The 21,283-nt window shown below is 45.1% G+C and overlaps 1 protein-coding gene across 3 annotated transcripts in view; it reads right to left on the bottom strand.

Annotated features, from left to right (window-relative positions):
• Positions 1–9,293, bottom strand: part of AKT1 (AKT serine/threonine kinase 1) — a 74,560-nt gene extending 65,267 nt beyond the window's left edge. The window contains exons 1-3 of one of the 3 annotated variants that reach the window (XM_075503714.1): positions 8,830–9,293; positions 7,713–7,787; positions 2,106–2,283 (exon numbers count right to left, since the gene is read on the bottom strand). In XM_075503714.1, coding sequence (XP_075359829.1) covers positions 2,106–2,151 — 46 coding nt within the window. In that variant the 5' untranslated portion in view covers positions 2,152–2,283; positions 7,713–7,787; positions 8,830–9,293. The remainder of the gene's footprint in view (positions 1–2,105; positions 2,284–7,712; positions 7,788–8,829) is intronic. The other 2 variants (XM_075503713.1, XM_075503715.1) reach the window with 2 other exon arrangements.
• Positions 9,294–21,283: the final 11,990 nt, after the last annotated feature.

The following is a 21,283-nucleotide window of genomic DNA, read 5'->3' on the forward strand; positions in this document are numbered from 1 at the left end:
GAGCTGACACACTGGCAAGCTGAGGAGAGACAGCATTGCTTTCTAAAACCCTCCTCGCATGGACAGCACCAAATTAACAGCTGCAAAATCAATGAAGTGGAATGAAATAGGTGTCACCGCACATACCCAGAAGGCAAAAAGGCATTGGGGAACAGGTTAAAAAGTTTATGAAACCTGGCATCCAAAAAACGCCAAGATACATTTAACAGTTTCGGTGTTTGGGCACAAATTTGCAGTCTCAAATATGCAGAACATGCAGAGTAACACTTTGGAAATGGAAATGTGTTCACCAGATAATCTCATCATAATATTATCAGCAAACCATCAGAGATAATAATCTGTTTCTCTAAGGTAATTTAAAAAAAAAAAAAAACACAGATCAGGAGATCAGGGCATCTTTTACTAAGACCGCCTCCAGAGGTCTCCTTACCTGAAAGTAGCTTTATTGTAATCCTAGAAACAATGAAAATTCAATCCTCAAGAGTAAATACAGACAAGCTTGAAATACAACATGACTGTTTTAAAGTTTCAGACACATCTGCCTCTGAATCATCCTGACAATACAATTCCATTTTCATACTTTTCAAAGTAAATGTTTCTCCCCCAGAGTTTTGTACAGCGCTCCTCAAAATAACAAAATAATTTTTCTTTAAAGTTACAGGTAAGTGCAGAAAGAATTGTAACGAGACAGTTTAAAAAACCTCAGCCCAAAAACATAATTTAAAACTAAAAATTTATCTCTTTGAAGAGTTTCTGGATTCATAAATGGGAATGGGAAGCATATTTCTGTGTTTCTTTCTTCTCTTTTATCCAAACACAGCATAATTCTCAAATACTTTATCAGAACAAGGTAGCCTGGGTACACCAGCATTATCAAATGAGTTATTTAAGATAATGAGTGGAAAGGCATTTCTAACTGAAATAAACCAGAAAAAAACAAAACAAAACAGAAAAAACTTTATCAAAACATTTCTACATCAAGCATCAGGCAATTTGCTAAACTGAGCTGCATATCCAGCTGTTAGAAATATATGTTTCCACCCTTTTAAAACACAGATTACCAACATGTTTTCTAAATTCTTAGAAATTTCTTATTGTTGCAGAAGAACCATCAGCCTTTATCAAGGTTATGATAACATATTTCCATTTTCTTCCAGAAATAATTATGCTACACCTTTGCACCTTCAGGCAAGTTGTTGCAAACCCTCTAGAAAAGTCCTGAGTCTGCAGAACCATGCAAGCTTCCCTACTGCTGGAGCATACAGATTCTGGTTTTGGTCCAAAAAAATGACGATATTATGGAAAGTACCTAATACCACTCTCTCCTTTCCAGGAAACAATAGTAGAATACAAAGAAACAGGTAAGTCAAGTACCTTATAGGAGCACTGCTGTACTACTTGAAAACAAACACCTCCCCACCCCCCCCAAAAAATAACAAACCCACTGTTTTGGGAATAAAACATTTAAGAATGCAAAAAGCATAACAGTACACAACTATGTTATTTCAGTTTTGCCACACAGTCAAGAATAAAGACTTTTTATAAAAATCAAATGCTGTTAGTGGCACAACAGAAACGCACAGAGTGCACAAACTCAAGGCTGTTCTTCCCGTCTAGGACACTGGTACCAAGAGCGGTTCAGACACAAACAAAACAGCACATTCTCTAGCAAGTCTCTGCAAGGGCACAGTATTGCTCGCAAAATACAGGCACATTTTTCACTGTTCAAATGAAGATTCACCTCAAGACAATTCCACCTTCTAATACGAAAAGAAAAGCTAGAGACCTATACATAAAACAAAATAATTTGCTGCAGTTTAACCTTTAACACTCTAAGTAGCATCTCCTTCAGCTGCTATCTTTATCATCGCTTTCAAAGCAGTTGATGCAGTTTTTGGTGAACGCACACACGTGCACACACCCAAACAAAACCCCTTATACGTGCGTTTTCTCAAACTTGACAGAAAGTCGCACACGCTCCTTATATACCATTTCCCATTAGGGTGAACGGGAAAATAACGGACCATTTGAAGATATGCTGCTAAAGGACAGATCACCACCTGAGAGAAAGCCAATCTGCTGTCCTGGAGAGAAGAGACACTTACCTCGTTTATGAAGCCACCCTTCCTTCACTATTGCTACTTCATTCATAATGGCAGGAATGTCTCTTGAAAAACCAGTTTATGCCAAAAGATCAGTCTGTTGAAATTCCTGAACTCCCGCAGAAGGCTCCACAGAAGGGATGGGGTTTTTTTTTTCCGTTTTTCTCCTTCTCAGCTATTTCTAAAAGGATCAAAAGAAGAGTGCGCCATCATTTTAAAGTATGTCACATATGTACAGTAAGGGATACAACAGGGAGTAGCTTTCATTGCTGGGTTGTTGGTTTGGGGGTTTTTTTATTATTATTACAAATCCTAAATGAGGGCCTTGCTCTTCACAAGGATTTTTATATCTTGGCGGGTGCAGGTGCCAAAATACGTGCTTGCTAAAGTCCTGCTTCTTCACTGAGCAGATTGATACACTCACAACATCACCAGACACTGTCTGGATTAGAGGTGGATGCAAGACCTTGCCCAGTAGACCTCCATATCTCCAACAACACCTCACTCTCCACAACAATAAAAATTCTGAGATTTCACAAAGTCTAGGTTTAAATATTTCCTGGTAAAAAGACTTCCAGAATGTCTTCTGGAAGGTTTCTTCATAGCTCAGTGTATAGCAGTCTATCAAATAACACACAGTGCATCTTAGAGATATACCCCTAACAGCAAAAATTGCTAATACTCTCCTTCAAATCTTCATAGCTTCAGCGTCATCCTGTTAATCTCACTCAGATCTCCTCAACTCCCCCAAAAAGTGTCTTCTCTATCTTTGATATTTATAACTCCTACCTCTCCTAGAGGTATACAAAGAATCTCAGATAAGCTCACATACCTTTCTGTTATCCTAAATCAGCCCTTATAGCACCCTGATCAATTTTATTGCTCTTCCCTGAATGCACCGCAGTTTGTGGCTGTCTTTCTCACAATGAATTACACCTAAGCACAACTTAGGATTTTTACCCCTCTGCTTTATGAGATGAAGTTCCTATCGAAGTAGCTCAAAATTGCCGTATCTTATTGAAAATGTGTCTAGCTCATGGCTGACTACCACAGAAATGTTCTTCGCATTTCTCTCCTTCAATGAAAGTAATCTCTTCCCAAATGCATTAGCTTTTATTATTTTTCTAAATTGAATCTGATTATTTTTCTTCTTGCGGTACAAATGTTCTGTTTGTTTTTCTTTAATGACTTCTGTGCTCTCCGAAGTGTCCATACCACCATTCAATTTGGTATTACTTGGGTGATCAAAGAATGTTATTGGTGACAAATTCCCAGCAATAACCAAGAAGTTTAATAAAACAGAACCCAGCAGCATTTGTAACTCACCGCCAAAAACCTGGCTTTTACTGGAGTCATTCTCCAACCACGGAGACATCACATTCCCACCTAACAAATATATACCATCTCTGCATGCACGCGTGCATCAGTTATCTCTGAGCATGCAGGTGATAGCCATCCATCAGAAACTAGATTAAAAAGCAACTAATTCCCCATAACTCACTAAGACACAGCACTGGATGGAAGAAACAGGTGGTCAAAATGAATCCAATCTAAAACTGAAACCTCAGCAGGGACAGAGGGCTCTGTACCGTACATCACCAGTGCTCTGAAACAGACAGCCTTCAAAGCAAGGAGGTCAGATTTGAACAAGTTCCATCACTGCAAGCAGAAATGGACTGGGAGAAAGGAGGTCACTCCCCTGACACTTTGCCTATGAACCTTCACTGTTTATCACTATTCCTCAGCTTTTCCAGTAACACTTTATTTTCTAGTTTTTCCCCAGAAACAAGCTGGGGCTTTTTTACCAATTACAAATCTGCCATATCTCACTGGTTATAATTATCAACTCCAAGAAACAGATAAGTTGTTTGCCTGAGGGAGGGAAAATACACAAAAAATGAGATTGGAACAAGAGACATGTAAGAATTCCTTAATTTCATAAATAAATATGAGAACACCATATGCTGCAGAATAGAGACCAATAACCCACGGCTTCCAGAGTTACCTTGGAACAAATTCCTTTAGCTCCAGAGCAATTAGGATAGAACCTGACGAACATGGCAGGCTTTTGTTCTCCTTTCAAAAATGCATGCACAACAGTCCTATGAGCTAGACTTACTTGTTGATGTCAAGAGAAGACTAGACCTCATTTAGAGGCTTCATTTAAGCATCAAGCAACTTGCAAAGTGTTGAACAAAACCCGTAAGATTATCACAGCTTACGTCTGGAAATGCAACACCCAGGTGTGAAAGCTGACACTTCTAACCTTGTGCCATAACAGAACACGGGGACTATGCAACCTACCTCTGCATCTTGAATTCAACAATTTAGCTGCATTGAACCATCAATATCCTTTTCAGTAACCATGTGTAAAAAAGGAAGCTACAAGCCAAACTAGTCTGTAGAAAGGACAATTCTATTATTAAAAACAGAAAAAAGCACAAAGGTCCAAAATTCTGCAATCTGCAGCTAACTTACTCCAGGTTTTTCTGGGTTAACGCTTGCCAAGATTACCACTTGGCAGCCTCCTGCTTGTCATCAGCTAAACTGTCATCTCATAATCTGAATTTGAATGACAATACAGCCCAAAAAAGCAGATCAACAAAGAAATCCAAAGTTCAGAGGAACTACTTTTTCTACTCTCTGTGGCGTCCAAAAAGTTTGGACTGCCTTTTCCCCACAACTTCTACCCAAGAAACGTTCCCCACCTGCTACTGCAGCCCTGCTATCAGCTATGTGTCTTTACCTGCCCGTCTCCTTCAAAGAGAGAGGGGTGGTGAAGGGGGTAGTGGGTATTGTAAAGGAGCCATGCACAGAAGATCAGGTAGCATGGCACAATGAAGTAGGAAAACACTAAACATTCCCTGACACCAACCTGCAGCATGGGCTCCACCTTCGTCCTTCAATCAGATATGCCAGAGTGCTTATTTTGTAAAGGGGGACTTAAGTTAATTTTTCTTCACAGTATGAAGAGCTGGGAATCCCTTCTCACTGTCCAACAAGATGCCCATAGACACAGCTCCAACAGAAGCAAACCCACTCTATCTGTATATTTTAAAATACACATTCAAGCTGTGCCTAATATATCTATTTTAGTAAAAGACACTCTTGAAGACAGTGGCAGCAAGTAAGAGTAATTTCTCGGAACAGAAGAGCCAGTTAACTACAGGTCAATGTACTGCTGAAGATGCGTAAACCAGAGAAAGTTCCCTTTCTATAAAATCCTTAGAGGGGGAAAAAAAAAAAAAGGAATCATTACAGTCCTCATTTATGGCCATCTAGGAATGGTTCCCAGTGAACAGAAGGCATCTGAGGTAAGTATGACCTGGCTGCTCCAGCCTGTGTCTGCACATGACTGAATACTGTCAAAAGCTAAACAACTCCGTCTTTCTCTTAGACTTCCCTTTGCTTGTTTTTCAGTACACATTTCTGCAATACCTTTTTCAATACCAAAGTATTCCTGATGTGGCTGAAGTGCAGTAAATCATGAATACCATGACATCAGCATCATATCACAGTGATGCTGGTTTTATGCATATATTAATTCCTTAAAGGTTATTAACTTCTTCATAAATAATGAGATAACTCACTTCCCTAAGCACTGCAGCAGCAAAACCTGCTTTAAGGAGTCAGTCAAACCACCCATCCAACAGAAGGTGGAGCAGAACTGTCTTTTCCGTATTTGGGAGAGTCGTGTCAGAGCTCTTTCTCTCATTCTCTTCCACTTATTATGCTCACCTTCTTTTGTCTCTACAAGATCAAGAGATGAATCTGTCCTACTTGCCCTCTTCCCAAGATAAAATTTTATATTTGTTTCTACTCAACACCCTAAAGCAGAGCAGGAAGAAAAGGAATTATTCTGTAACACTGAAGCTGAAACCTAAGCTTTACAGGATGCAGAAGCATCTATGTTAATTACCTCGTCTATGAAGGAGAATAAGGAAGAGACTGAAGGAGGATCAGACCCACCAACCTCGGTCCTGCTACTGCTGCACCTGGCATGTCAGACTGTGTCTAGACTGTACTAGTTAGCCCACATCAGAAAGCAGGTCACAAAGCATGCTCCTGGACTAATACTTTGCCCATCACACTGCCCACTGCCCTGGTGTGGCACAGTCCTGATGCTCCCAGGACACCCTGAGCCCTAATGTGCTACACATACTTACATGTTCTTATAACGCACAACAGCAGGACCAGGCAAAAAAGGATCCAGCTGCCCCTGTTTGCCTACCTTGGCCACATGACACTATCACCAGAGTAGAGGAGACACACAGGAACTGGAGTGGGGCAGAGGGGGGTGTGTTTGGGCCCATTACACAGGATATCATGAGCAATCTAAGCTCTCTTCCCACAGCAGATCCCAGTGTAAGCTCACAGCTGGCAGCCCATTGCACCTGAACAGCACAGACACAACAAAGTTGGGCTCCAGCCAGCATTTCAAGTGGAGCATACAGATAGGTGTCCCCACCAGCCTTTGACCAGTGAAGTACATCTCCTGCATTATGCAAATCCTGCCTTGGGTGTTTCGCGGGAGCGGCAGCGGTTCCAACGCGCCCAAGGCCCTCTAAGCACACAGTAGTAGCTTCGCACCGTGACCCAGTTACCAAATCTGGGCAGACAGCTTTCAAGAAAGCTTAGAGCGACCAGGTTGTTCCAGCATCTCAGCTTACTTTACAAAAACGCATTGTGGGCCACGAGTTAGGTGTGGTCACTAGTATTTGCTACTGTGTGTTCTGTGTCCAATGACACCACCTCTAAACTGGTATTTCATGGCTGCACGTGCAGCTTATCACAAGGTTCAGAAAGGCTTCTCCGATACCAAGAGCTATAGGAAAAATGGTGAATGGAGAATAAAAATCTCTAAAGCCGCACCCACTTCTCTTTCAACCTGTTAGCTTAATCTAGGCTTACAAAACTGTAATTTGAAATGCTTGTGCTCTCATGTCTTTGCTGATCAATAGACAGGAGGTTAATATTGTTCAGGTGAGGGGCCAGAGTTACGACACCCAGCTGTCCAAGCTGCAACCACAACCATAGTTTGATAGGACAAACTAAGCTGCCTGTTTCAAAACTGACTGACGGCAGAAAAGAGACTTCTTCATACTCTCTGTCAAAGACACAGGCCAGACAAAATCCTCTTTATGTTCCCAAACAAGAACAAGTCCTTTTACAGTTTATGCTCATATAATTTAAGAACTGTGCTGCTCAGAACTTCTGTACCAACTTTAAATGCATTTAACCAAGTTCCATTTTAAAGTATTTGTAAAAGAAGTTTTGTTCTGTCCCCAAACAAATCAAGTCAGTTGTGAACATATTTAATTCTTAATGTAATCACTTACAGGACATTTTTATAAGCCGGCAAGTGAACACTGGAGCTACACGTTACTTGCGGACATTGGATCAATTCTTAAATTTGATTTACCACTGCTGCACACCAAAAACAGTTCTATAAACATCGCACACAACAAAAACCCTCCTATTTAAAAAATCAAAGGTAGTTCCACAGTGTCTTTAAATCTATTAACTCAGACAAATGTTGTGGCTGTCATCAGGAAATTAACTACTACATAAAAGTAATTACTAGTCATGCAGTATGTCAAATTTATTTACCTGTAAACAAATATTCTTCTGAATTAAGTGTTAGTAACTCCCCTTTATAACTGTATTTTGAAATGTACATCCCTCCTGTGGTATAAATAAAACAAACAAGAGCAAATCAGGGATTTGCTGCTTATATGTTAAAGGTGGTAGGAAAACAAAGCAAGAAGAAAAACAGTTAAATACTTTCCCCAAGGGGATGGGGGGGGGGGGGGATACCAGTAAGGTGCAAGCAGTATTAGCATCAGTAGCATACTATCAGTAAATAAATAAAAATTCCCAGCATGTTCATATACTTGATTATAATTATGTGTTTTAGAAAGAAACAGAAGCAAAAGTCCTAGAAGTCTCCAAGAACATTTTGGCAACTGCAGAATTTCACCTGGGGGGTGGGGGGCATCTGCAGACAGCTCCCTACAGCTCTGCAAAACACTACTGGAAAAAAAAAAAAAAAAAAGTCCACAAACGCTGCACAGCCACCTACACACGCCAAATGCCCACGGAGATAATCACACCCCCGTCGGCAAATACTTAGTGGTCCGCAAAGCGGAGCTGGGCTGAACAACGCGGCTACAGAAGACAAGGGAGGAAAATGGGGGCGGGTGTGGTGGGAGAACGGGGGGGGCACTTGGCGACTTTATTTGCCACAGTTTTAAAGATACCCCCCCCGCCACCTCCGTTTCCCTGGGGGATGCTCGGGCAGGTCCTGGGCGGCCCCAGCCCCCGCCGGCACTGGAGGGCCGCGGCTCCGCGGGGGCCGGGGCGGGGGCAGGCCCGAGGGCCGCCGGGGGAGCCCCCCGCCCCGCCGCCCTCTCATCCCCCGCATCCTGGGGGAGCCAACAGCTTCCTGTCCGCCCCGGGCCCGCCGGCAGGACGCCGGCCGGGGGCCGCCCGCAGCCCGCCCCCCTTGCCCCCCCACCCCGCCTGGCCGCAGCCCGGCCGTGCACGGGGGGGGGGGCGGCGGGGCAGCCCCCCGCCCGCCGCCGCGGCCTAGGCGGGTCAGCGGCCGCCCCCCTTCCCCTCCCGGCCCCGCACAATGCGGCGGGCACGGCGCGACCGAGCGGAGCAGGCCCCGGCCCCGTCGCTTCCTTCCCCCAGCCCTTCCCAGCCGGGGGAGCGGGTCACTTACATGGCTGGAGCCCGGGGAGGAGGTGATGGGAGGGTGGCGGCGGCAGGGAAAGGGAGCCGGGGAAGGAGGCAGGGGAAGGGGAGGGAAGGGGGGAGCGAGCCAGCGAGCGAGCGGGGGAAGGGGGAGGCTGGCGAGGCGGGCTCTCCGGCGGGTGCCGAGCGAAGGCCTCACTGGGCTCCCGGCAGCCGCCGCCTCCTCACCATCCCCGGGCGGCGGGCGGCGGGGCGGCTCCTCCTCCCCCTCTCGCAGGCGCTCGGCCCATGGGGCTCACACGCCCGCTCCGGCTGCCGGCCTGCCTTCCCCGCCGCTCCGCCTCGCCCCCGCCGCCGCCCTGCCTCCGGCCGGGAGGGGGAGGCCGCCCCTCGCCTCGCTCAGCAGCCCCCCCCCGCAGCCGCAGCCGCCGCCGCCTCCCCTCGCGCCACCGGGCCGAGCTCCCGCAGCCGGGGCCGGGCTCGTCCCACCCGCGTCTCCGCGGCGCTCGCTCACATCCTCCGGGGAGCGGCCGCCGGGTCCTACCGCCGCCGCGCTGCTTCCCGCCCGCCCCGCCGATGCCGAGGGGCCGCGCCGCTCCCCGCGGGGGAGAGAGGGGGGGTCCGCCGCCGCTGCCGGGGCCTCGCCGCCCGGCCCCGCCTCGCCGCCCTCGGAGCTCCCCTCAGCGCGGCGGGGCAGCGCCCACCGGCCCGGCCCGGCCCTCCCGCCGCCCACCCGCCAGGCCGGCCCCAGGCCCCGAGGGCGGCGTTTCCGGGCCCCCGGCGCGGCCTGGCCCCGGGCCGCCCGGCGGTGGGGTCGTCCCCCCGGGACCGCCCCGGCCCTTGACCCGGGCGCTTGGGACGCCGTGCCCGCGAGGTGATGCGGCCTCTCCTGACTCGGCCCTGCGGGAAGCCGCCAGCGTTAGGAGCCTGCTGCTCGGAGCGCGGCCAGTTTACCCCAAAAAGCAGGGGCCCGCCGGCGCCGTAGGGCAGCGGCCCGGGCAGCCCCCGGCATTGCAACCTCTGGGAAGGGCCAGGCCCTCGTCAACCTCGTGGGGTGCCCCCAGCAAGCTTCCCCGAAAGCATGGGGTGCCAGTCCGCTTACCCTGCACTCGGAGCTTTCCCTTGCGCCCGCAAAATACTGATTGATTAAATAGTTGGGTATCCCGGTACCGTGGAGGATATTTCAGTACCCCTTTCCACAGCAGGCGGGCTGCGAGGCGCGGAAAGGTCCAGCGACTGCCCGGGGACTCGCGGTGGCGAGGGGCCGGGGCGGTGGGCCCGGAGCTGCTCTCCCCGCCGCCTTGCTGCGCTCCAGGCCGTCCTGCTCTCGCAGCAGGAATGGCTCGAAACACCACAAATTACTTCAATTATTGCTTACAGGGCAGCAATATTTTGTAAGATTTTTAAGGGCCGTTCTGCTCTGAGAAACGATGTTGTGGAAATACTTTTGACAGATTTATTATTTTGCCGCACTTCCAGTATCAAAATTTGCCCTCTTTGGTCATTAAGGGATTTTGTTTATTTTCTAATTGACAGTGCCATAAATGCTAACTGCGCTGTAAGAATTTATTTGATTTGTATAGAAACATACGATCACTGATGATCGCATTTCTGCAATCGGAAGCAAGCTAGAATTTTGAAAGCGACACATCTTCCCACAGGTTTGCACTGTTAACTGCATAAAGGTGCATAAAATGCATTTAGAGCAGTAAAGCAGCATTTACACTGGTGGCAAACCTATGTGATATAAGAGGCTTTTCTGCCACATCATTTGAATGATTGTACATATTTAGTGAAATTCACTTTCTTCTTCCGTTTTCTTCAACTAGGTCTGTCTAATCACATCTGTCACGAGGGTTCCTGAGCATCAAATGGATCGCTGGATTTTGGGTACACCAGGGTGCTAGAGGAGCCAACGATGAGACAGAGGAGGAAAGGTTTCGCTCTTCTTCATGGTGGAGGGAGACGGAGCAAGACCTCCTTTCCTACCAAAGAACAGACCAGTTCCTCCTGGTAGAGCTGCTGCACCAGCGTGGTATTTTCTGTGGCTCTCTTTTAGGTTTACTGGGGCATATTTCAGCACAGTTTTAAAAATGTACCATTCGGGCAACTTAGCGGAATAAGCAGACCCCGTGGTACAGGCCCAATTACCTAGTTTAGGGTCAGGTCCTCATCTGCTGCAGTCAGTGGAAAGATTTCTGTTGATATCAGCGCAGAATGAAATAGCTGTGAGAACTTTCTAAGATGCAAAGGTAATGGAAAGGAAAAATCTGGGTTTGTGATCAATTTCGACCTACTGTGCATTACGTTCAGAATATTTAGTGTAGATTAAAATGTAGGTAGGCATTAAAGATATATTTTGAATTAAATTAATCATCAGCATGCAAAGCTTGCAGGCAGCTCAGAGCACATGTGTAGAACTTGGCAAAAACAAGAAGAAAATTCATTTATGAACTAATTTTGAGCCTTCAGACTGCAGTTACACCTAGCAATAAAGAGTGTGTGTAAGTACAGGAGTTCACTGGCTGTAAGACACTCCTGTCCAGGCAGGGGGATCTCTGGTAATCGATCTGATTGTAGGAGAGCTTTCTTGCCTTCCTGCCAAACCCTGTCCTGATTGATAAGCTCCCAGGCTGCGTGGTAAGCAAGGTCATTAGGACTTCCCCTGCAAACGAAGCAGCAGTTTAAAAAATAAGGTCATACAGTAAACATACTTTTCTGTCCTGAAGAGAAGAAAATAAACCTCCGTTGTTTGCTAGAAAGGAAGTACAATTAAAAAAAAAAAAGACATTTCAACACAAACAGATTGTTTAGATTTGCCGACTGTTGATTTACCACGATGAAAGACAGGCCCAAACTAGAAAGTTTGGATCCCGATCTGGATCTGACATTCCCCAAATTTGAGGGGGAAGTGCGATTCAGAGTCTGGAGTAAGGGCTTATCTCTCAAATACAGCAAAGTACTGTGGATAAAAATACCCAGGTAAAGTAGGAAGTGCCTGGTCTGCAACAACAAGAGTGACTTTGTATCAACAATGAACAAAGGCAGGCTTTTTTTTTTTTTCTCTGAGAACAATGAAATCACTCAAGAATTGTTATATATGCAAACAATGTGGGTTTTATCACTCAGTTATCATCAATGGGATTATACTCTATAAGCCCTAATTTTCAGGGAAGTCCCTAGATTTCCCTGAACGCTTCCTCAAATTTCACATCTGTTGACTCTAGTTTATTAAGTGCTTCAGGATAAGGTGCATCAACTGCTCCTTGGTATTATATTACCTGAAAATACTGAACATAGCGGTTAGTGGCAAAGAATGGTTGATTGCCAGACAGTGTATCAATACCACACCAGAAGAGCAGGCACTCCTGTTTCCATCCATTTTTAACACATATATAGGTAACATATAATTTGATGTAACTTTTTAAAGTTATTTTAAAATGTTGAAATTATGCAGCTTTGGATAAAAATGTTTTTTATCCGGTCAGGCATAAAAAGAAAGACTAGCACGGTAAGATGAAGTGAAATTATTGAGTTAACCCCCAGTAGAACAAGTTCTGTTCCATGATTGCAAGTAATGACAGCACCTTTATGGGCCAACAGTGAATTTGTTCCTCCCTTTTTAAAAGGTGGGCTGTACTCAAAGGAAGAGACTATATGACATCCTATTAGAATTACAGAGCTAGTATCTCAGTCTAGGCACTAACAGCTTTTAAACAAACAACTCCGGTTTGGTCTCAGACAAAAATCTAGTTCAATAAAAATACAAATTAAAAGTGCATTTTGCAGTGCCAAATATAATAAACATGGTTGTGCTTCTAAAACTGAACGAATACAATGTTTGAAGGTGTGTTTCTCAATAGCAAAACAATAGCAGGCTATCTGGAAAAAATAACAAATATAGTCATACTGAAACATTGTCATTTTGCTTTTTAGAAATTCATCTAGTGAATAAATAAATGTGTGATTTTGTTTGAATAAATAAATGTATGATTTTGTTTGTACTTCGATGAATTTCCTACAAGACAGTATCAGCTAAGGAGCAGCGAACGGAATGATGCCTGTTTGCCGAAGCATTTTGGGGAGCTCTTCCTGATAGCTTGCTAAAAACCCTGGGAGAGGTCGGACAGGAGACCTAGGTTTGGTTTCCAGCTTCTGTTCCTGGTCACCAGGGTGCTAAAGCTGGACAGCCCTGGGATGGCAGTGTGCTTTCTCCAGCTGGAGCGGGAGGAAGAAGGCATGCTTCACAGTCCCACAAAGAGCTTTTCTGGCTGAGTCACAAATGGTCTTGACAAACTCCGAAGCGAGAGTCGTACAGTCCTCTTCGCCAGGAATAACGATAGCTGTGATACGGGGCAGCAAACATGCTATGGGGAATTTGGTATGTAAACAGGAACCAAATTGGTTTGCATAGAAAATGTGCTAGTTAGATACAGAACATACAAAAATAGCAAATATATCAGTTCTGTCCCATACACCACTGCAGTTGCTTTCGTTGTTACAGTAATAACCACAAGTCCCAGTCTGGACCAGGCACCATTAGGTGCTGTAGGGACACATCAGAAGACACAGTCTGAAGTCAGGCATGGAGACTGAAGTCTGCTTCAAACCACTGCTTTTTCCCCTTGCTTATAAAGTAACATTTCATGAGTTCTTAGTTCTGGGAAGATACTTGAGAATGCTGAAATTCCAATGATCTGTGTGAGGAAACGTCACGATCTTCACTATAGTCAGAAAGGCAAATCCTCTGGGACTGAAATACTGAAGTTATATATACGTATTAAAACAAAAGTAAAAAACTTTCAAGTTCCTGTTGCATTCCCAACTCTCGCACATCTAACACTGATTATGCTCTTCACCTAAAATTACAGAGTTAAGTGCAGTGTGGGCATATTTACTGGGGTGCAGTGTCAGAGGTTGATTACCCCTGCAGATCCCCACATGGAAACACAGAAGGAGCAGCAGTTGCACTGCTGGACATGGGCACGGGCACAGCAATGGGTTCTTGGAGCACTGATTCTGGCTGCATTGAGCTCCAGGTGTAAGCCAGCGCCGAGCAGGTCAGTCTTCCTCATGACGTCCACTATTTCCTTGAGATCAAGACCTGTAATCGAGCTATTAACATTTTAGGCATCATGGTGACAGGGGCTTCCTAGATCCGTTAAAATGGATGTACGTATGACATTTATCCAGTGGACTGGCAGGTTTTTTTATTATTTGTATATATAAATATATACAGAGAAGGGATTGGTTTTAATTTCTTCAGTGCGTTTTTAAAGGCATCTGCATGCACACGAAAATCTGCTACCCTTTGAATCACTTCCTCAAAATTGTATAGTTTGGAGACTTTTAAGGGCAGAAGTGACCATTTCAGCATCATTCTGGCCATACAGATGATCATCATACAGATGTCTTCATTTGTATTCACACCTCATAGGTAAGAGAGATGACAATACCATGAATAAAAGCAGGAAAAGAGAGGAAAGATAACTTCTTATCTTTGGTGCTCTCTTTACTTCAGAGCCCTGCTGCGTCCTTGTGTCTGCAGTCATGCCAATCAGACACCAACCAAAAAGCAATGGCTTATGGAGCAACAGGACAGAGGAGTTCCTGCTTTATTTATAATACAAGAAGCAGTCCTATGAAAGGAGAGCCCTGGTAATAATTTATATATTTTATATATATATATATATAAAAAAATTAAAATATATATATTTTTTTCCACTGTTAGAGCATCTCTTTCCTGTAGTTCTTGGATATCTAATCAGGTTTGAGCTCATACTACCACTTGCCCTCAGCGAAATCACTGAGGTCGCCTTTTCTGCCTGACTTCTTATTGCCACAAAACTTCTGAGTGCTCTTACTAGCCTTTGGCTACATCTGCGCTGGTTTTGTTAGCTGTGCCTACAGATAGGTTTGTGGATGTTGCACCCTGTGGCCAGAGCGAGTTATGTCCATCCTGCTTTGAGGGGCAAGGCTCCTCTCCAAGCCTGAACCCTCTTCCTCTGCCCCCAGCCTGAAGTGTCCTGTGGGCAACAAGCCGAGATGTGCTCGGTCTGCATGAGCAGCAGTGGCCCTAGAGGAGGGGTTTTCTGTAGTGATTCAGTTGGTGTCGAGGACCCCGTCTCCACACAGAAGGTGTTTCAGTGAAGTGGGGATGCTTCGGGCTAGCTGTAACGGGGTCCCATGGACTGCATGCCCAGGGGTGGCCGGAGTTCACGTGAACTGGTCTGGAGGACGTCACTGCTTTAGGTTCACTGGAAGGGAGCCCAGTTCATGCACTCGCAGACTGGTCCGCGATACAAACCGAAGCACAGTAATTCAGCGTGATCAGCAGATTTGCTTCAAAAGCACACTCCTGATTCAATCATGCTAATGTAGACGCGGGCATTGAAAATGTTGATGCCACATGAGCTGGTGGTATCCAGAAGTTAAGAAGATATTAGGAAGAAGAATCAGGCATATGCACAAACACTGCAAAATTCAGGCTAAAAAACCCCTGCGTGTGTGCTGATATAACAAGTACCTGCTTGGTTGCCCTCCCCACCTCACCCCTCACCATACTCAGCACATAACACGGGTTTTCTTGGACCTCGGGTCTGCAAACATTGCCTGTCTGCTGAACGTCCCATCCCAGCCTTGAACAGAAGGGCTCACGTGTTAAGCTGGGTCCACTAAGAGCCTGTGCGTAACAGGGCCATCCCTTCGGGGCTGCGTGGGACAGGACCTACCTCAGCATGTCCGTGTCCAGTGCCGAGCACAGTCTCTGCAGGAGCTTCTTGGTGCTCGTCTAACATACACACTAAATATTAAAATAATAAAGGCAACTGTGAAAGAAATCAACCTGTTGACCTGCCTTGCGGTCTTCACTGCCCTCAGCCATGTCATCTGCATTCGGCTGGAGAACTAGCTGCTCCTCGGCCAGGTACTCGTTGCCAGCCTGGAGGGAATCAGGTCCACTGTATTTTTCTGCCGCATCCAGCCTGGCTCTCGCACAGCGTTCCCGCTGCAGCCCCTGAGCCTGCCAGGACACGCTGGAAGTTGTAGAAAATGATGTCACCAAATGGGCAGGGCTTCTTCGCCACCGATAACATCTCAGCAGATGTCCTCCAAATGTGCTCACAGTTCTTCCCATTATAGCATCTTTATTTTCCATTTATCTTTCACCATCCCACCTTTTAAGTTAGCAAAGAGGTTACTCTGTGCTAAAGACTATTTATGTGAAAAAATGGAAAAGAGCTTTGCTGCAGTTGTTTTAAGTGTTTTTGATTTATTTTTGGGCAGGAAAACATTGCAATTCAGATACTTCAAAGCATATAGGTACCAGACTTCTGCAAAAGTTTATGATTTTCCCTTGCTCATTTACCCTCTTCCAAAAAAAAAAAAGTGATCAACAGAGTTGCTACACTGCATACCTTACGCAGGCACCCCTGTGATCCCATTACTTATAATCTCTTCCCCATAAATCCTGCAGGTTTTACTCCCACTTACTGCATCTCATCCCTATTTAGAAAATCAGATCTACCCCAGGGTACCCTTCTGGACGTGTAGAGTTCCACTGAAATCAGCAGGGATCTGTTTAAGGACATGCCTGCAGAGAGTATCTGTTATTCTATATTTACACAGTACCCAGCATAATAGGACATGAAACCCGATTAAAGCCTCCAAACACTACTGCCGTGGAAATCAGTCTTGTTATTGACTGATGACTCAACATGTCTGCATTTAGATGGAAGAGGGCTACTTTCAATTCCCAATTCTTTTATAGACTCTCTGCATAACCTAGCCAAGTCATTTAATCTCCATACCTCAGACACTCCTGTATTTAATGCAGAGAAAGTCAATCATTGATTAATTCCCTTCCCCCAGCTCCTTCGCTGGTTTTTGATTATAGGTTCCTTGGGGCAGGCGCTGCCTCTTCTGGGGTGCCAGGACACCGCACAGCACCAGGGAGCTCTGGCAATCCTATAAATGATAAAATAATAATCATGTTCAGTAGCACAGAAGCAGCTGTGATTGCCCTAATATTTGTCCTCACAGAGTCATTTTTAAACTGAAAGCACACATGGGACGATTCAGTTCCAGAAGAGGCTGAACCTGATCCTGGGATGATGACAACCCCAGAGTAACCTGAGCTACAGCACTGCCTTTAACAAAGTAAGAAAAGGTAAAATGAAGAGAGTCATAGATTTTTTGCAAAATGTAAAGCAATATGGACGGATTCAAAGCTTAAATAAAATACCATCAGCCACACGGCTTTCCCTCTTCATGAGAACAGATGTGGAAAGCTATTGTTATAATTTGCAAATAATGTTACCCCCTTTATGTGTGTCATTGGAGCTTTTTAATGACATGTCTTCAGCTAGACAGTTTCTTACATAACACTGTTATCCTGTTTTTATTTCAGACGTAGTTGTTAGGTGATGGTTTTCCATGTATAGGTTGTATTAATAAATAGCCATCAGTTACACAGCTAGTTATCTCTCAGAAAATTATTATTTCTGAAATCATGGAGATAGCATATCTCCTAGGTTAGCATATCTGCCAAAAGTTAAGCCCAGGAGCAAGCACAGATCCCTGCAGGTATGCCATACAGCTTGCACAGACGACCATTATTAATACAAATCACTTCAATTAAAATTGACACGTGAGCTAATTAATAGTATGTTGATTGATAAACAAGACCTTGCTCATTTTATCCAGCCATTTGTTAATTACCTGCCTGACGTTGCAGCTGACTGGTGAGGACGCACTCCTGCTCTAGGAACGTCGAGGGTTTTGTGTGCGTTCCAGTTTACTGGGGATTGGCTGTACCTTGAAAATAGCAGTATTTTTGAGCCACGGGATATAAAGTTTTGTGTCTACCTGCATCACAGCTGGGATACAGTATGTATCAGTTCATGCACAATAGGGTAAATATTATCTGCCATGTGATGCTACAGTAAATTCTCACGTTATTTGCTGGCCGTATATTTTTTTTCTTCTCTCCCCTGTTTCCCCCCCCTACATCTGACAGCACCGGCAGCCTCCACAGCGCTCTGTAACAGCGAGCACACTGCGACACTGTTGCAGGGGTTCCCTACAGCAGAGCCTTCCCAGTGCCATTGATCAAGCCACAAGCACTAGTTAAGTAATGCAAGGTTGCTCTAATTCCCTGACTCATCTCCTGTTCCCCCTGGAAATCCTAAACATGGTGCTGGAAACCAAACTGCAGTCCTCTGACTGCAGCAGGACGAAGTAACTTGGATTGCTGAGTCACCATGTTGACCCACACAGCTCAAATTTCTGGTTATAGTTAGCAATAGTCGAAAATGCTCATTGTAATCTTATCACGGTCGAGGTACTAACTGCATATTCCCTGGAAATGCATTCAGCCTGGCTTTCGGCTCGGGGCTCAGATTCCCCAAAACACTATTTGCGTAATGTTTACAAAAAACACATTTCATTTTAAGTAGCCTTGAATTATTATATTCTTGGGGTCCTTTTTTTTATGCATATGTCATCTTAGAGCTAATCAGCATTCTGCTCTTGCATTTGCAACTGCTGAGGAAGTCAGATCTTAAAAAGCCATAACTCCCCGACAATTTCTGCCCGTCAATAGCTCATACAAGCTGTCTGGGCATAGTAAGTAGTGTAGGGGAAAACTGAAGATCAAATTATTCTCAGGTATGAATTAAATCTATTGCTTTGTAGCCGCCAACACGTCTCCTTGCTCTGCATGATGAAATTCTCCTCGTTACGTACTGCATGCTTTTACAAACGCTGCTATCCTTCTGAGCATGATATATGTTTCTCCGATAGAAATCTGTGTTTTGCTACAGTGGCATCACTATGCAACACTTCTGATAATGTTAGCTACGAGTCCCACTGTTTTAGATGCAAACCTTTTGTTCTGGTCCTGGACGTGACATGGAATGTATTTGACGTGTGCCTGACTGCAGAGACAAATGGAAGAGTAGGAACACTTGCGTGCTACAGTTTGTTTCTAGAATTGATCTTGACCAGTCAGCATAAAATGCATTGTGTCAATGCGATTGCCATAATGCTCTTTCATTAGGAAAAATCATTCCTCTCGGATACAGGGCAAACAGGAGTTGAGTGGGGATGCCTCTGCCACCTTTTCAAACTGGCTAGTAGATAAAAGTCTGCTTGCAATTCAAAGCAAAATAGGAAAACAGATCAATGTAAATAAAGATGAAGGAAGAGGAGACTCACGTCAGAGAAGACACAAATAAAAAGGCATGTGACCAGTTTAAAATACGAATAAGCTTCTGTTAAAAGTGACCTTCTTTCCTGCCATGTGACCAAATTCTTCAATCGGGCACTGTAAAGTAAAGGAATGCTAAAATTGCCTTTATTTTAATTTCAGATCTGGCCACTTTAGCATATACTTGCTGGATTCATTTACTGCCCAAATAATCTCACTTTCTGCTGAAGTCAAAGGGAGTTTTTCTTGTAACCCCTCTCCTGGCACTGCTCTGGGCTGCAGCGGTGATGCTTGCAGCCTTTTACAATCCCGAGGGCCTGGGGCCAGCCAGCTCCGTGCCATTATCGGGCCCATCTGGGAAGGGAGCAAGTCATTTTAAAGCCAGCAAGCGGCTAGGGAAGAAAGCTGGTGTCTGCGCAAGGTCTTGGGCTGAAGGGCAAATCTCTCTGAAAACAGCCAGTCCTGGGGCGAGCAGAGGGACCCTCTCTTTGGAGTCTATATTTGACCAAGCCAAATGTCCTAAAATAGGCGTGGAGGGGTACGGAGGTGGGTACCTGCATCTATGCAGCCTCTTTAATGTATCAAAATCCTTGTGGAATCACAGACCCAGACCTGCAGGCAGCATTCACTCAGTTGCACCCAGTGCCAAATGCAGCAATATGGTAACTCCTTCTTCTCCATCCCCCTCACTTAGACTTCCAAGGCTCCCAGAAGAATTTCTGACGTGCTCCAACATTGAACAAAGCAATCTCTGATCTTAAGGGGAAAAAAAAATTTGGGTTCGGTTTAATACAGGCAACTGGCAAAGATTCAAATTGCATCTTATTTTAGCCAAAGCAGTTCACCAATCCTGAGGAGAGATGTGAATTTTCAGCTCCAGTCAGATGCCTAATTATTCATTTCTCCTTATCTTGCTTTTAAAATCTTGCCAAGGCTGCACCCATCCCTATATCTCTAGGCATTTGAATACCACTGAAGAAGCATCTGAACCCTTTGACGGTAGGCCTGTTTTCAAGTCACCACGTAACCTCTCAGAAACCCTGTAGATGACGGTGTGCTGCCAACGCACACCTCACTTTGGAACGATGCTGCCTCTTACCTGTAGAGGTACCACTCCATCCACCATACCCGAAAGGATCTCTGGGACCGTCAGCCTGGTCTCACCAGACAGGAGCATGCCTTTTTCTGGGGGATGTTTAAGCAGAGCTACTGTGTGTGACAAATAATATCATCTTTTTTGCTCTAGGCAGAACCTAAGATTGAATCCTCAATCTTTTACTGACTACACAGTAAGGGCTTCCTCAAACTACCTAGTCTAAAATGAAAGCGAACGGGAAAGAGGGTAGAACATGCAGGTTGTGCAGCATAAAATCAGGCTTTTCAAAAATTCCAGTTTTGTTTTCCTCCCAGATATGTTCCCCACCCAACTTCCTCATCTTCCATTCCCTCCCCGCCCATGTTTTCTGCAAAGATCCCTTTCGGAGACGCACCGTACACTTGTTTTCTTCAGAGCTTGATTTCAGTCCCACTGAAGTCCGTGTCAGTCCTGAAGAAGGACATGAGAGGATCACGTCTGAGCCCCAGAGGAAGGACACTTAGGCTTCTGGCAGGGCATCAATTATAAAGCCAGAACAGATTTTTTTTATGAGCCACTTGCAATTAGAGGAGCGACCTGAGTGATGGATAACTCCTGTGCAGGCTTTCCACAGGGGCCGGTTTCACCCCAGGTAAGGGTCAGCCCCACTAGGAGAGACTGATGGCATCTTGCACGGCCTGGGAGAAGTGCTATACAAGCCACAGAATTAGTTTCTTAGCATATCATATAAGAGGACACTGTGGTTTCCTGTATCATCTCCCACTTTTAGATCTGCTTATACTGTATCACTTACAAAAGTGATTATTGTTCATTACCTTTGGCGTCAGAAATGGTCCCCTGCAACTTTGGAGTACAGGACATGTTGAGAGTGAAATTTATTTCAGTTCCCTTTCTTGTACTGGCGGCTTTGCGCATGGGCTTCAGGTTGGGGCGAGAAAAGTTTAAATGAAATTCAGATTGGCTAATGCAGAACCAAAGGGACTTTTTTAACCTTACAGACCTTTCTAAAACAGCATTTTGTGTGATCCTTGGAGAGCGTGTGACACCAAAGCCCCTCTCCGAAGATCCTGACTGTGTTTCTCTTATGCTTTAGACAAAGCAGGCATCAGTGACATTGATACATAATTTAGTCACCACCTTCAGGGTATGTTAAATTAGCAAATTCTCTAATTTGCTAGG

The sequence above is a fragment of the Mycteria americana genome, chromosome 5 (assembly GCF_035582795.1).
Source record: "Mycteria americana isolate JAX WOST 10 ecotype Jacksonville Zoo and Gardens chromosome 5, USCA_MyAme_1.0, whole genome shotgun sequence".
NCBI classification, from domain to species: Eukaryota; Metazoa; Chordata; class Aves; order Ciconiiformes; family Ciconiidae; genus Mycteria; species Mycteria americana.